Source organism: Trichoderma aggressivum, assembly GCF_033847375.1.
Source record: "Trichoderma aggressivum f. europaeum strain CBS 100526 chromosome Unknown scaffold_049, whole genome shotgun sequence".
Lineage (NCBI taxonomy): Eukaryota > Fungi > Ascomycota > Sordariomycetes > Hypocreales > Hypocreaceae > Trichoderma > Trichoderma aggressivum.
The window spans coordinates 1-15,850 of NW_026946415.1; the positions used below are offsets into that span (position 1 = coordinate 1).

A 15,850-nucleotide genomic window follows, 5' to 3' on the forward strand; every position below is an offset into this window, starting at 1 on the left:
CTCGGCGGCTCCTACCGTCCTAGTGCCCAGATGAGGACTTATGTAACTAGATTACTTAGTGGACGTTAATAATAAAACAAACAAACAAACAAACAAACTGCTGCTTGAAGCAATTCTCACGGAATTTGACAAGAATGCAGGCTGAAGCAATGTAACGTGTCAGCAATGGCGTCCACTTGTTCATTGGCTTGTTGACGGATAAGCAAACGTACTTTTGGTTGTTTATTGGCTTGTTTTGACGGATAAGCAAACGTACTTTTGATCGTACTGTATCTATAAGGCGCTATCTTTCAAGCCATCCGCCCTCAACCATCAGCGATCAGTCATCAATATCAATTAAATCTGCCAAAGCGGCATTGCGGCGTACGATGTGTGGAGACTGGCGGTTTTTGTGGTGCCGGCTCACTTGGTTGCCGAGGGGCCGGGCAGGCCAGGCTCGGCCCGGATAACCAAGCCAAACATCAACACAGAAGGGCTTTGAATGAAAGATGCAGAGTGACAGGTCATTGTCGTGATTCTACTACGGAGTGCAGTGGGATAACAAACAGACGCCGGGGGACGAACCCCGCTGATCCACGCAATGGGTTGTTAGTCCTGTGTCCTTGTCCTCCATCTGACAGCTTTGCCCCTGCAACTTCCCCTTCAACCCCCTGCAGACCAGCGTTCGCAGACGAAGCACATACTCCAAACAAGCATCCGATTGTCAACAATAAATCTGCATAGCGTGCGTTCTCCCCTCCAAGCCCCCGGCATACAGAAAATGGATAGGGGACGGAGAAATTATTCAGATTTTGCTCTCACGTCTCCTGGCATTAGTGCTAGTTTTTCTGATGCAGCTAAAGAAGCTCTTGCTTACACCCGCCGTGGTAATCTCTCCACAGAGTCGGCCGTCGGACGCGTGGCGTTCCGCATAGATGCCGCAAAGCTCTGCTACGCGTCATCACGGAACTTGCAGCAATCGCGAGACAGGCCGTAAAGTCCCGGTAAGTATGTATGAGATTAGGCTCCTGGAGCTATAGCGTTGGGATCATGGGTCGTCGATGTAGGAGACTATCTAGTATTGATCGATTGAAAGGATACGTGAGCCATCATAGTCCCATTGCAACTCGAATAGCTTCATGTAGCAATCAATCGAAACAGTCCTTGTATCGCAAGCTATATTAGGCATCAGAGCAAGATGAAAAATGTATTCTATTTATTCAAGTCTATTAATATCTTATTCGCCTATTGAACCGAGCGTGGTTTCCAGATTTTGTTTAAGAGAGCCAACAACCCATGTATAGGATGGATAGTGCGCCGTAACGATATGCTCAAGCTGATCGATTAGTTTCCGTAGTTTCGTGATGCGGACTTTGATCAGGTGCCGTATAATCTCAATCTCGTCTTCGTCGTCGAGTCGCCACCCGCCGGCTTCCAAGTTTGCCTTGGAATCCAGATCTGGTTTCTCTGAGCTTCCACTTTGCGTCTCGGGCGAGGTAATCGACTCCAAGACTTTGACGCAGCTCACCATCTCTCGACACATGGAAATGACCAACACAACGTAGTCCGACCTCAAGCTGCACTTGCTACACCCCAGCAGCGTCTCGCAGCTAGTCAATACATTCTTTTGACACTGAAACATATCATCAATACTGGATGTGCTGAAGCAATTGAGCGAAATCCCCCAAACTGATTTAACTAGCATTGTCGCATTCGCGGCGAGGACTAGGTCCACGCAGAAGCATATATCAAATCCCTGTAACTCGCTGCCTTTCAATGATGCTTCTGGTAAGCGATCACGAGCAACTGTGCACATCTCTTGGTCCAGGCTAGGTGTCCAAGCAGTCAGGTCTGTCATGAATTGAGGCGTGCCCAGCGCTGGATCGATGAATGCCGAGTAATGATCTTCGTCACCGTTGATGGATAAAGATGTGTCGGCTGCGTTGAAGAAAATGGAAAGGTAAGCCGATTGAAGCAAAAAGGAGGTTTTGACACGCCACGTACCTTTGCCTATTGATGGCGGCGAGCTATCACTGGAGCCATTGAAAGAGGCTCCAGACTGGGAAGATGTGTTATACGAAGAAGATTTGCTATAGGCTAACGTCCCGTCGCTACTTGTTGACATGTCGATTTCCGTCATATGGTGATCTGGTGATGGTGAATTTCGACTTCCCGGCTCCCCCGTAACACGATATGAGCATCTCACGCCGCGTTCTATGCACTTCTCGCAGCTGTCTGCGTCGATTATACACTTTAGCTGCAGAAACAGGTTAATCAATGGCTTGATCTACGTTATCAAACAAGGAAACAAAGCAACAAGTCCACGTACCTTTTTCATCTTGCATCGTGTACAGGCTGGCTGTTTTTTTGTCTTTGCCTTGTTGGATGCTGGAATAGATGATCGCACGATATACTCCAGATCGCCCAAGCCTCTGTTCTGAACTTTGAGTGTTTGAAACATTGTGACTGATACTTGCTGTCGTATTCACAAGCAAAAGAAGTTTGACTGGATCAAAATTACCCAAAAATAGTTGCATTTGTCCTTATATACGAAAATGCACGCAAACGCACTGATGATACGCTACGTCTGTTTTGAGTATTAGTTTATGAAGTCAGGGACTATCAGGGCAGTGTATCAGATCGAATGCCTAAAAGGTCTGTGAGGTACGTACGCCAATGTACCAGATGTCGATCCGATTATGCTGGGAGATAAGTTAGGTCTATTTGGGCAGGTTGACATGCAACGCCGTCTCACCCTACTCTAAACATGTGAGACCTCGTATTAATAATATTCGATATTCATTGCAATTATGCAATAAATTGGCTGTTTACTGATTTCCTAACATGTTCCAGAAACAAAAATTTACGTCCTCATTACTCTATGTTCCGTTAAGTAAAGTGGATTATTGAGTTGTGTTTGTCTGGTTCCTGGATTGCTTCTCGTTGATGTTCTGTGTTGTGATGTGATATTATATCGGCCTTAGGGCTGTCTCTATTAATAAGCTAGTCGATTCGTGTTATTTTAGTGAAATAATATTTTGTCCTGGACCTGCCGCGAGCGACTCCAAGCTTAGTCGTGGATGTACAATCGTCATAAGATTTTAGCGCTTACAGTGGCCATCTTTTTCAGGAATCAAATGTATTGCTCTTGAACTAAGCGGCAATTGAGGCTCGGTTATGTAGCCGGCTATGTATCCGCATGAGATTGGGGAACATCAGCTTGAGCAGACACGATAACTTGACAGCCCCCCGCTGTGGAACCAAAGCTCCATAGCCCTAATCATATGGATACTACATACTTAAAAATGACGTGCGTAATTGGTATGTGTTCTCCTTGAAAAACTGGGGGCATACCGATTTAGAAATTCCGAGCACAGTGGGGATAGCTCCAGGTTTTCGGCTGTCGTCTTGCTTGTATATATGCACAGTGGCATTGTAAATGGTGGAAAATTAAGAGTTGTTCATCTTTAACCAGAGGTGATTGTATTCCAAGGCAGTCGATCTTCTCGACTTGAATCCAATCATGTTGAATATTCCCACGGCGTTGATCTTCACGTCGCTGCTCCTGCTCGTAACCTATCTGTATCAGAAATGGGCCACTTCGAGAAGACATCATGTTACGGCTATGCAGCACGGATGCCAACCACCTGCGAAATACCCCCATAGAGATCCATTCTGGGGCTACGATCTCTTGATACAGCGTATCAAGGCCGCGAAAGATGGACGGCAACTTGCCCTCTACATGAAGCACTTTTCAATCTATGGCAAGACTTGGGAGGAGAATTTTCTGGGCAAGAGGGTCATCAACACAATGGAAATGAAAAACATACAACATGTTGCCTCTTCGGGCTTTGAGGATTACGGCAAAGGCTCTGCTGCCATGGGGAAAAAGTTTCTGGGAGACGGGATATTCTCCCAGGACGGCCCTGAGTGGAGACACTCTAGGGATATGATCAAGCCCATCTTTTCTCGGTCCGAGCTGTCTGATGTGGAGCGCCTAGACTTTCACATTGATAGATTGGTTAATCTGATTCCCCGTGACGGGAGCATGATCGATCTCCAAGACCCGATTAACAAGATGGTAAGAAGTTGTCTGTTAATTGAGTTGAAAGCCCCCCCGCTGACTTGGCAACCAACAGTTTATCGACTCCTCTTCCGAATTCCTCCTTGGCAAGTCAATGGATCTTCAACTAAATGATGACGACTCCAACGAAGCCGCCGACTTTCTTACTGCTTTTCAGGCTTGTCTAGTGGGGTTGGGGAAACGTCGTTTACTTGGCCACATGCGCCACATCTATGATCTTTTTGACAAGAATTGGCCGCAATCGTGTCAGAAAGTGCACCATTATACCGACATTCAAATCAAGCGTGCTCTGGAGGAGATTTCGGAGCCACAGGGGAAATCAGAGCGCCGTTACCTGTTGATCCATGAACTGGCAAGGCAAATCCCGGACCCCATCAAGCTACGATCTCAAATCTTGCAAATTTGGGTGCCGTCTAGAGATACAACTGCCTTGGTCGTCAACAGCTCTATATTTCAGCTTGCTCGAAGACCAGAGATCTGGGAACAGCTTCGAGTTGAAAGCCTTGCCATTGGCGACGAACCAATCACTTTTGAACTCTTGCGGTCACTCAAATTGTTCAAGTACGTTGTGTACGAAACTCTACGACTCCAAGGGCCCTCCTCGCGGGTGCAAAAGGTCGCCGTCCGGGATACGATTCTCCCCGTCGGGGGCGGCCCCGATGGTAAAGCTCCGCTGTTTCTGGAGAAGGGCACCGATATCATTCTAAACCTTTGGGGGCTTCACCACGATAAAGACATCTGGGGTGATGATGTCGACCAATTCAGGCCCGAGAGATTCGCCGACAAACGATTTACATGGGACTTTGTTCCTTTTCTCGGCGGACCAAGAATTTGCCCGGCCCAGCAGCAGGTCCTCACGCACTGCGTCCAAGTCCTTGTGAGGCTGACGAGAGAATTCTCCAGGATTGAGAATAGAGACCCGGTGCTGGAATACGTTGAGATGTGGAGATTGCTTCCAGAGAGCCGAAACGGGATTAAAGTTGCGCTGTTTGTTTAATTTAGAGTATCCAGTGACACATATATACTACGTAGAGGGTCTTGCATATGCTTATTTCGCCGAGTTGTAGAGCCGTCGGTCAGAATCTGACAATGGGGCTTTACCAGCAACCTTAACCCCCTGCTTTAGTGAATACCGAGAACTTGTGTAGCACCATGGATGGACTACGGCCTTGGCAGAGGCTATGTATGACTACTAGTATTATTACCTACTACTAGTAATAGTAGTACATACCCGAAATGAGTACCTAGTAACTGCTGAAAGGGGGCAACGGTCATAAGGTACTTGCACATGCTAAATACAACGAACTAGTAGTGAATAGTATATATAAGTAAGCGATCTCTGCCGGACTAGAGTCCAGTAGGGAACCAAGCCAATTGAATATCCATTTCAACAGTAACATTGTAACCTGGGCCGTAGTTACGTTGTATCATACTAGCCTAAATTGATGAGAGGTTTCGCAAGATAGAGCCTATCCAAGAGATTCTAACCATTTAAGATATTCAAATTACGTATATTAAAGCGCAAAGAAAAAAACAAGAAGAAGAAGAATAAGAATGTAGAATGTAGACATAGCAGCATCTTGGTTCTCTGCCGTGAGATCTGCAGTAAAGGCTGCGTGGCTCACGGCGATCCCCGGCTGTTTTCCCGCAATGGTGAAACCCCATCATCAAGGGATTGGTTGTCAGAACTTCTAAACACAAAGTAGTGATCTGCGGCAAACTTTGCCGACATGCAAGTCCCATTGGTGGACTATTAGTCAGAAAGGGGCACCGTGTAGCGCAGAATGCAGGGATACAGGGCTTGGGATTGGACAAAGTAACAATAATTCGGTAAATAAATGCGAATTAACAGGAGCGGTGAGGACAAAGCACTCGCCATCAGCATTCTCCGTTTCTCATAATCCGCATGAATTGTCCGTCAAACTCCATCAGCGTCATCGTAGCATCGCAGCAGGCCACAGTGGGTTTCGTGCAGTGGCCAGAGGATCCATGCATCAAGGATTTTCCTCTCTACCGGAACCAGGCTCCATCGGGCAACTTTGGCCAGCCGGAGAGATCGGCATTAACCCCTGCTTCCACTGTCAGCCCTGTCAGCGGCGAACGCAGGAAGACGGCCGCAGTCTCCGTTGGCCGTGGGCTTGGTGCTGTGAAGATAGCCCGTGGGTGATTTAAAGAAGTCCGGCTGTCCGTCGGTGTTTACACAATGAGTAAATGTCTGGCATAGAGTACAGACATTCATGACAAATGGCGTTATTTATAGTTGCCATTTTGCACTGACAGGAAAACTTAATCCTGCGTCTTTATGTATGACAAGTTGTTTCGTCTCTGTGGTGTTACTAACTGGCGGTGATTTTCTGAATTTCAATCTGACAACTACCTATTATGCATAGAAAGGATTTCAGTTAGAGGTAGGCTATTCGCTATTTCAACATGCCCGAAAAGAGCAGTGCAAAACATGTTTGACAGTGACTAGGGTAAGTCTGTCAACTTCATTGATGCATCTCACAAAAGCTTTGAACCACTACTTCACAACAATCTCGTAAGACTTGTCAATACAAAGTTGTCAAAAGATGAGCTGAGAAACCCTCTTGTGTCTTGCAGCAATGCCTTTGAGCGTGTCAAGCCAGAAGATTAAACAATACAACCATGTCGTCAAAGCTGGGTTTAGACCCAATCACCGCGCATCATCAGGCCGATCTCTCCCTTAAACAGCAACTAGAAACGATCGCATGTAACGATAGAGTACGACGTGACAAGTTGTGTATGCTGCATGAAGCTAAGCATGTTAATTACTTATGCTTAATTGTTGATTGTAGAATCACACCTTTCTACGTCATTCTGCAGACGTGCCATCTGGTTTAGAACTGAATGTTTCTTCAACCATCCATCTATCAACCGCAAGTGTCATACAGTGAAATTCAGCAGACAGAAACTCGCCATTTGCCTACCGCATCAGCAATTCCAACATTGAGGTTGTCAAGGTCAAACAAGACAACTTTATCCTCGGCAAATGTCTCTTTAAGGTTCCTAATGATCCACTCTCTGTCGCCCAAAGTTCTGGGCGAAGATTTCCAACTCCGGAGTCCCTGCACCAACCTGATGCTTCAGAGACGGCAGCTGAGAAGCCTTGGCGCACGGCACAGAATAAAACGACTGGGTTCCGTTATTGGGGGCTATAGAAATATCGAGCGTAGCCTCCGTTAGTTGAACCAGACGGGCATAGCTGTTGACTGACACGGGGGCGCCACGGCCGAAACTTGCATAGTCAAAGCCAGCCCCAGATGCCGTTTTACTGAGTGGTTGCGATTCGTTGCCAATCAGGTGCTGCGTTACCAGAAGGGCCCAGTAGTTGGGGATTTCAAGGGTCGAAATGCTATCTATGACGTTGACTTGCAAGTTGACAACGCTGTCATACCACTGTAGACTACCCGGCTGAATGAAACTTGCATGATGTCCCCCAAGCGATTGAAGCGCATCGTTGCCATTGCAAAGAGACCACGCTGGTGCAGTGTTGCCAAACATACCGTTGTAACAGTACAGAAACAACACAACAGAACTGGAATACACCCCTTGTTTTCAAAACTGGTAAAAGCTGGACTATGTCGAATGATTATCCGTCTTGAAAACCGGTGACAATACAAATACACCCGTGAACGGGAATGCCTACTATATCATTAATCAGCACCTCGGTGACATTGTGCAGGAAGCCGCGTCCCTTGCCTTGTCCACCCCTTCTTCCAAACTCAGCACCTCCAGCTTGATGCCCTTCTTCACTTCCAAGGGTTGTTTCAGCTCTCGCGCGGGGATCTTGTTCGTTCTGCAGTGGTGCGCAAAGGAACAGTCCTTGACCTACAGCTTACAAGACGGCGGCGATGCTTGCAGCGACATCATCAACAAGGACAAAGTCGAAGCTCCCTCGCCACGAAGACAGATCGGGAATCGCATGGAGACTGAGAGAGTGCTTGATGAGATTCTGCATCAGATCAGTCTCGGGAGCATGCTCTCTTGTGATGCTACTAAGCTGATAAACCCATATAGGCAGGTTGGAATTTTCCGCAATTTCTTTTCAAATAGACCTTGCTGGCCCGTTCGTTGCTGAATAGCCATTCGATCCATCAGTTGGAAGTTCGTGTTGAGAGACTGAGATGATGGAAGGCCATCTAGTCCGATAAACTTGACCATCCCAGCGGACAAAACGTGGTGTAGCGGAATTTCTCGAGACGCGGCAAGTGAAACAAGTGTTTTTGTCCTCTCGAAATTAGGAGCTCGAAGGGAAGAGTAAGACTGCAGGATAGGGACCGTCGCGCCGTTGTGAATAATACGGTGGACACTGTTGGATAAGGTGCCGAACTCAGTTCCCGATAGACAAAGTAACTTGTGAGAAAGGTCACCGGTATGGTATACTAAATAACCTTTTTTGACTCTATAGTCAGCGAGTGAATCCCACGGAGCGCGACACAATGCACCTTGGAAGCCCGCTTATCGGCCACAAGCTGGCGAAGAATACATGATGTGAGGAATCCAGTGGTGCCAGTAAGAAGAACCTCAAGGTTATCAGACACTTGCTCAAGGATGTTGCCATCCACAACAGAGAGAGGATGAACCGAGGTCTCTTCTTCCCTGTTAATCACCTGATCAACATTGGATAACTGCAACTTGCTCGCCATGTTACTCAAACCGCTGAACTGGAACAAGGCAAACACGGAAATCTCAGTGTCGAAAGCTCCCCCAATCAATCCACAAAGCTTAACCATGAGCAGAGAGTTGCCACCAATGGCGAAAAAAAATTCGTATTGAAAAAATCCGTATTGGCGCCAATCGTAGAGACATGTACACTTGGCACGACCTCAAGGCAAAGGCCCCTCAATTTCTCTTGTGTCTCGGTGAGGCAGCCTCTCTCACTCGTCAAAGAGATGCTGGGAATGGGCAGCTTATCCAAAGCGTAGCGATCGCGCTTTCCAGGGGAATTGACAGGCAACTCATCAACGGCGATGATTCTCGCGGGACGCATGTAGGCGGGAAGAGGCAGGTGGATCGAAGTTGTTCCAGTAACCCATCGGACACAGCGTGTTCCTTTGCGGCCAGAACGACAAAAGTGGCCAAGTCGTCCTCAGACGAGTCCTGCCCCCTTCGGCGATACGGCCAAGGAAGACGAAGCAGCCATCAGGAAGAAACTGGCCTTGTCTCCCGTTCGATACAAGCGTCCAGGGCCATAAGGATCAGGCGGGAATTTTGCAGTGGTGAGCTCATCGCGATCGACGAATCCCTGGGCCACGACAAGACCACTTACGCAAATCTCTCCTGGAAATCCGACTGCAACTGGCTTCAAGTTCTCATCGAGGATGCAAGTAGAGTAGTTGGGCAGTGACTTGCCAATGGTCGGGTTTCGAGTGTCACGCGGCGCTGACGGGCTCAGCTCATCCTCACCGAAGCAGTTGCTAATGGTGATTTCTGTCGGACTACAGCCGTTGAAAAGGCGCAAGCGGGGCGCTCTAAGACGGATATAACGGCTTAGAAAATTGGACGACATGAATTCTCCGGCTGAGAACGCAGATCTCCAATGGGAAGATTGGCGGAGATAATTGGAGCTGTATCTCACAATCATGGAGTATTCAGTTGATGTCATCCGAGTGTAGGTAAATCTTTTCATCAAGCATGAGTTTGACAATTTGCACGGGATCTTGTCGAGTATCCTTCAAAGCAATGACAAGGGTGCTGCCGGAGAAGAAGGCCTGGCATATCTGCGTCAGAGACAGATCAAATCCAAGCGAAGAGAGCTGCAAAACTATGTCCTGTTCCAGGCCGTGCTTTTTATAAACACCGGCGATGTGGTAGATGAGATTGGAGTGGGAAAGCATGACTCCCTTTGGAATGCCGATCGTACCACTTGTATATAGGATATAACCGGTAGAACCTGGATCAACCAGTGCAGCATCAACCAGTGCAGCATCAACCGGTGCAGTCCCCGAGGCAGCCTTGGAGATGGAAACCAGCGACGCAGAAGTTTCAAATCGCCGAACAAGTGGCTTGTTTATATCATGATCTACAAGTAGCGACGGCTGACAGTCCTTGTGAATCAGGTCCAGGCGAGGTACCGGATTCTGAACATCCCATGGTACATATATGTAGCCAAGTTTATGAATAGCCAACATGTCAAATAGCATCAATACTTGGCTCGCAATAAGAGCCGATTCTTTGGCGTGTTTGGGCGTCGGCTTTTTTCAACAAGGCTGCCATGTTATCAACCCGTGAGGTAGTATCTCTGTATGAGAACGTAGCACCAGAGTCGTCCCTGGTTGCAATTGCATCAGGCTGTTGATCAGTCTAATGATCAAGTCAGCCAGGTAGATGAAGGATAGCTGGCTCACATGTCTCGCCACAAGCAAGCTGTAGGCTGAGATCTTGACTTGTGGGGGGAGAAAGCTCAACCGCGTTCACATTCATGTTGAGCTCGCGCGACAAGACATCAAGGAGATGTGTGTAAGTAGCGAAGATAGTCTGCAAATCATGATCGGTGTTGATTTGATCTGGGTTGGGATGTGATCAGGGAGCTGCTTTGCCAGGGCTGTAGTGTTGTACTCGGTAAAAGGGATGCGAGCCTTGGTCTCAGTAAACCGAACAATGGCAAGGTCTCCAGCAGTCCAGAATACACAGGGTTCCGGTACTCAAGATCATCACTCCATGTGAGCGTCTTTTCCCTGTTGGCGAAGTCAATATACCAGTGCTTCAGATGGCTCAAAGGTAGTCCTACATAGGCCATTGCCAAATACTTAACCAACATTTGGGCGCTGAATCCATCAAAAGCAAGGTGATGGAAGCCGAGTATGAAGAAGTGCTTGGAGTGTGACTCTGCAATGATAACAGCCCTCATGTTTTCTCCGTTCTCAAGGTCGAATGCATGATTGCGTATATTCGAAAACTCACGCTGCACTGTTGTGCCCGTCTTGTAGTCAAGATCAAAAGTCACATCCGAAAAATCAGCCTTCAATGGGACGTTCGTCTTGGAAAGCAACTCGAAAATCGTTGATCCGAAGACGGCTCGTGATCCTGTAGGAGAGCGTCACGTTGTACGTCGTAGGATCTTGGAGAAATTGGCGTAAAACCCACAGTCGCCGCTGGGCAACCAACATTTCAGCCACTCTTTCGATCTTTAATTGCTCCTGCTTCACCTTTGTCTCGAGTTTTGTGACATCAGAAGTTGAGCAAGGAGGCGACTAGAAGAGGAACTCGATTCGTCGAAAACAGACGGCGTAATTGAATGGGGGGAGTAGACCTTTTCAGCGACAATCGTTGGTGGAGTCACGTCATTGCTTGCTCCAGAACCAAACGCTACCTTGCTGGCAGCCTTTTTGGAGAGATCCGTCACTGAGGCCCCGCTGAGGATCTTGAGAACTGGCACGTCAACATCTAGCTCCTTCAAGAACCAAGAACCAATCTCTACAGCAACCAGGGAATCGACACCCAGGTTCATTAGTGATTGCGACACCTGGATAGATCCCTTGGCTGCTTGTAGCATCCTCTCAAGCTTGGTGCAGAAACTTTCCTGAATGAGTCCCTCAGCTTCCTCAGAGCTTGTTGCCTGGGCGAGCCGCTGCGCCAGTGACATGTTGCTTGTCGTTGTGGATTCGGCCTGGCGGACTTCGCTGAGCGTATGACGGCAGAACTTTAGATCCTCGAGCCAAAATGGTCGATGGACATCTTCACGTCGGCTGTAGCGGTTCAAGCTGGTAATGAGATCTGGTGAGTTCTCAGACTCCAGCCGGCCAACCACGATCGCCTCGGAAAATATATCGAGCAAGTCCTGCTCCGTGATTGGCATGTAATTGTATTGGCGCAAGGTCCTCTCGTAGACGCCAGTTGATGACACGTAGCCAACTCCCAACACCATGCCAATGTGGATGACAGATGCCGCAAGCCCTCTTCGCCTCCGCTGCTCGGCAATGGTGGACAAGAACAAGTTTGCCGCGACATGGTTGGACTGACCACGGTTACCGACAATACTGACAAGGGACGAGAACATGATGAAAAAGTCAAGGGGCTGATCATGAAACAGCTCGTCCAAGTTCTTCGTACCGCTTGATCCCTCGGAGACCTTGAAAACGCAAGCAAAAGTGACGCTAATGGTAGATCCGTGAGTAGTAGACAACGCAATGACGTTGATGGCAGGGTTGTGCTCTAAATGACCAGCGGAGAGGAATGCCGTGGTCGAACCCTTCAGTCGTACCGCCGGCGCTAGAGAGTGTGACACCTTTACCTTGACCAGACCAGCATCGACAGGACGGAAAAGGATAGATTCACGGGTTGACAATACATACCGGTCTCCCACGGTGGACACGTCGATAGCATCTTTTGTAACGGATGCCGTGTTTTTGATGGTCGTCTTGTGAGCGTTTAAGCGATCGTTGAGAAGCTTATCGGGCAAGATTCTCAGCATCTAGAGCTTGCCATCTTTGATCAACAACTCGGGCTCATTAGTCCAGATGATCTCATCATTGAACTTTCTCTGCGCGGCATAGATGAGTCTGATGACTGCTCCAGCAATCACTGATACAGATGTGTCGGTAATGTCATCATCAAAGTTCATGTGCTGCACAGCCACATGGGGATACTGGTAGATAGACCTCTGCAGAGGCCAACCGAAAGATTGCCATATGGATTGTCGGAACGAGCCTTGTACGAAACCCACAGTAGTTGCCCAGGCAGAAGTCAACAATGGCTGGCGCAGAAGAGTAACATCGGAATCAACGGCCTGTGAGATCATGACCGATGTCATGTACTTGGGCTCGTCGACAAAATCGCTGATAACACGGTCGACACCAGAGAAGTCCGTGTCTTTCAGGAGAGAATCCCACTGGTCCCTTGTAATGGTAGGGCCATGTCGTCGACCATCGTCACCTCCCAGCCGCCAACCTGACAAACCGGCCATCATCAGTTCAACACGAACGATTTCGCTAGTGACTTCGAGGAGAAGCAGTTGGCCACCGGACTTGAGCGGTCGACAAACGTTCTGCATCGTCTCAGACAAGGTCTTTGTGGCGTACAGCACATTGGAGGCAATGATGAAGCCGTACGTCTTCTCCTGGTAGCCCTGCTCAATCACATCCTTTTCCGCATTCAGGCGCTTAAAGATCATCTCATCAACCCAGGGAGCAAAGGCCTCTGCAGCTACTTCGAAGAAACCGGTTGAGATGTCGGTAAACGTGTAGCTCTCAAACGTTGTAGCGAGGGGTCTGAGGATTCCCTCCCACAACTGTGATGAGCTGAAGATCAACCTGGCCGGGGAATCTGGCTCTTTGCTGATCCAGCTACTCATTCATATCCGACTTACACTCTTTCGGATGGTAGGTAGGGCGGGCGCCCGCCTCGATCCATGGGAAGAGAAAGTCGATCCACTCGAAGATGCGCTGGAAGAGCCACACCATAGCCGGAAGCTCGCTTCGATCGATCTTGTCATTGAGCTGTCAAAGGTAAAAGTACGTAAGTCTCTCGCAGATATGAACCAATTCCAAGTCATCAACGTTGTCACCGCGACTAGTGGGCAGAGAGGCCACGGCACCGGCGACTTCCAGCTCCCACTGAGGCTTGGTGTAAAGCTCCTCGTAGTCTCTCGGACCGGGAGGGATAAATGAGGTACAGGTCAGGCCTTGTAACTAGACAACACCCTTGTTAGAGCCACTCTCAAAAATGTCAAGATCTGCTGTCAAGTTCTGACCTGACGACTCTGTGATGTAGGAATCAACTTGAAAGGATCGCGCCGACTCATCAAAGCGTCCATTGACGATGCGAAGTTTACGCAGCTTTGCGGGGACGAATGAACCTCGCAGCGTCCCATCTCCAGGCCAGCAGAAAGCAGCAAAGATGGACTGGAAAGCTGCGTCGAGGATTGCTGGGTGGATAATGGCGGGCAGTTCCCCGACCACGGGCTGAGTAGTGGTTGAGCTCGACATGCCCGACTTTCGGTGGATGGTCGCCAGGGCTCGGAACGGACCAGTCTATTTGAGGCCAATCTCGGTGAGGGATGTGTAGAATCATCAATGTAGACATCGCTGAGAGACACAGCAGGAGCCACACGACGAGGCAGGACGTCGTCATCAGTCGCTCCAAAGACAACGCGAACGCTTCCTGAGGTATGGAGCGTTTACATCACCTGTAAGAGATTAGCAAGCCTGTTTTGCAGTTGTAGCTCCCGACTTGGGGTCAAGCTCTGCCGGCTTCAGTGAAGAGAGTGACGACACCGGGAGTATCCTGGAATAGAGGAATGGCGTTTCCAATCTCTGGCGACCCAGAGCCAATGCACTGCGCTGCACGATTCCAGCGCCATCACCAAGTATCCAACCGCAGGAGAAATGACGTGTCTCTCGGCTCTGTGGCCGTCGAGCCATAGCAGCTCCTCGATGCGCAGGATGTTTTTCCACACCATCGACTGGTCAATAGCCTCGGCTGATCCATCGTCAAGCAGCGGAAGTTGGGTGACTTGCGTGACTCTTTCCAGAAGGATTGCGACTGATGCCACTGATATGCGGGAGGATTTGGTGCAAGATTTGGTGCAAGCTGAGGTGAAGAGTCGCTGTCAAAGGCTTTGGTGAAGTGAGGTTGCGGAAGTTGATGCCTGAGGACTTGATGCCTGAGGAACCAAGGTACATCCAGAGGAACCCCAACGTCTCGCTGATACACTCAACATCATGCTTCCCACATGCCAAAAACTTGCTGATACGGCGGTACTGCAGCTCCCGTTTGCTTGTAAGTCTGCGTGAACAGCGCCTTGAGCACTGGATGCGGTCCGACTTAGGGGCAACGTCGAAGGGAAGCTCACCGTTGGCAGCGAGTTCGACCCCCGTGGAGACGAGCACTGGGTTGGCCATGTTGTCTTTACAGTATTTCCCGGCCAGAGACTCGATTATGTCGCCCTCCATGCGGTCGCCGTACACGCTGGAGAACCAGGTGCAGCCCTTGCGAGGCTGCTTCGGCTCGATCTTGCAGGCTGCCGGCGACTCCATGTAAGGCTCTGAGCAAGGCACCATGTGGGAAGCGTGATGGGCGATGTCGATCAGAAACAGACGGGCAAAGGTGCGCTGCGCTTGGAAAACAGCCTAGGCTTCTTCGATGGTGTCCTTGTCAGCGAAGATCTGGTCCTTGAGCGTCCATGACTGAGCATCAGGAAGGCTTTGCAGGGAATCTTGTAGCTTCTGGAGCATCTCAACTGCAACAGCGTACAACTTGGGGATTTCTGCTCCCATTGTTGGCCACTGGGCTCGAGTGAGTCGAGGCAAGGAAGTCTCGCGTAGTGGACAGCATGCCAGTCGATGTTGCAGGGAGTAGCAGAGGATTCAGGATAATCACCTCTGGTTTCTGAACTTCGGGCCTGACATTGCTAGCCTCGTAGCTCTGAATGATTGCGTGCGTGTTTGTTCTTTCAAACCCGAAAGAGTTGACACTGGCTCGACACGGGGCTCTATCCTGCAGCTCCGGTCAAGGCATCGGCTGTTGAGGTACTTTGAGGTTCCTGCAGTATGGGGTGATGCCAGGGTTGAGTTCTTTCAAACAGCCTTTTGGGAAGAATAACACCCTGCTTCACGGCCTCACTGGCCTTCATGGTCCCCGACTGGGGGAGAGTAACGGCAAAGGTGCTAGACTATCTGGAATCCAAGCTGGCGGCCAAGCACAACATTGAAATGGATCGAATTGCCGTGATGGTAGCATCACTGGGAGGATACTTGCTGTTACGAGCAGCTATCGAGTGAAAGCAGCCATCTAGGTATATGGATGCTGCATGCATGAACATGGAAT

The 15,850-nt window shown here is 49.1% G+C and overlaps 7 protein-coding genes across 7 annotated transcripts; 1 reads left to right on the forward strand and 6 right to left on the reverse strand.

Annotated features, from left to right (window-relative positions):
* Positions 1-1,216: 1,216 nt before the first annotated feature.
* Triagg1_9095 (uncharacterized protein) lies at positions 1,217-2,119 on the reverse strand (the record flags this gene model as incomplete). Its single annotated transcript, XM_062904014.1, has 1 exon — positions 1,217-2,119. One exon carries the CDS (start codon positions 2,117-2,119, stop codon positions 1,217-1,219), a length of 903 nt encoding a protein of 300 aa, XP_062751868.1.
* A 1,383-nt stretch (positions 2,120-3,502) lies between these two features.
* Positions 3,503-5,060, forward strand: Triagg1_9096 (uncharacterized protein; the record flags this gene model as incomplete). Its single annotated transcript, XM_062904015.1, has 2 exons — positions 3,503-4,060; positions 4,119-5,060. The coding sequence occupies 2 exons, from the start codon at positions 3,503-3,505 to the stop codon at positions 5,058-5,060; spliced, it is 1,500 nt and encodes a 499-aa protein (XP_062751869.1).
* Positions 5,061-7,090: 2,030 nt separating this feature from the next.
* Triagg1_9097 (uncharacterized protein) lies at positions 7,091-8,817 on the reverse strand (the record flags this gene model as incomplete). Its single annotated transcript, XM_062904018.1, has 5 exons — positions 7,091-7,619; positions 7,749-7,880; positions 7,924-8,036; positions 8,081-8,393; positions 8,468-8,817. The coding sequence occupies 5 exons, from the start codon at positions 8,815-8,817 to the stop codon at positions 7,091-7,093; spliced, it is 1,437 nt and encodes a 478-aa protein (XP_062751870.1).
* A 356-nt stretch (positions 8,818-9,173) lies between these two features.
* Triagg1_9098 (uncharacterized protein) lies at positions 9,174-9,593 on the reverse strand (the record flags this gene model as incomplete). Its single annotated transcript, XM_062904019.1, has 1 exon — positions 9,174-9,593. One exon carries the CDS (start codon positions 9,591-9,593, stop codon positions 9,174-9,176), a length of 420 nt encoding a protein of 139 aa, XP_062751871.1.
* An 82-nt stretch (positions 9,594-9,675) lies between these two features.
* Positions 9,676-12,409, reverse strand: Triagg1_9099 (uncharacterized protein; the record flags this gene model as incomplete). Its single annotated transcript, XM_062904020.1, has 5 exons — positions 9,676-10,106; positions 10,432-10,590; positions 10,643-11,110; positions 11,291-12,295; positions 12,379-12,409. The coding sequence occupies 5 exons, from the start codon at positions 12,407-12,409 to the stop codon at positions 9,676-9,678; spliced, it is 2,094 nt and encodes a 697-aa protein (XP_062751872.1).
* An 88-nt stretch (positions 12,410-12,497) lies between these two features.
* Positions 12,498-13,838, reverse strand: Triagg1_9100 (uncharacterized protein; the record flags this gene model as incomplete). The annotated part of the gene is made up of 4 exons (XM_062904021.1): positions 12,498-13,348; positions 13,392-13,521; positions 13,564-13,713; positions 13,776-13,838. 4 exons carry the CDS (start codon positions 13,836-13,838, stop codon positions 12,498-12,500), a joined length of 1,194 nt encoding a protein of 397 aa, XP_062751873.1.
* Positions 13,839-14,514: 676 nt separating this feature from the next.
* Positions 14,515-15,084, reverse strand: Triagg1_9101 (uncharacterized protein; the record flags this gene model as incomplete). The annotated part of the gene is made up of 1 exon (XM_062904022.1): positions 14,515-15,084. One exon carries the CDS (start codon positions 15,082-15,084, stop codon positions 14,515-14,517), a length of 570 nt encoding a protein of 189 aa, XP_062751874.1.
* Between the last annotated feature and the right edge of the window lie 766 nt (positions 15,085-15,850).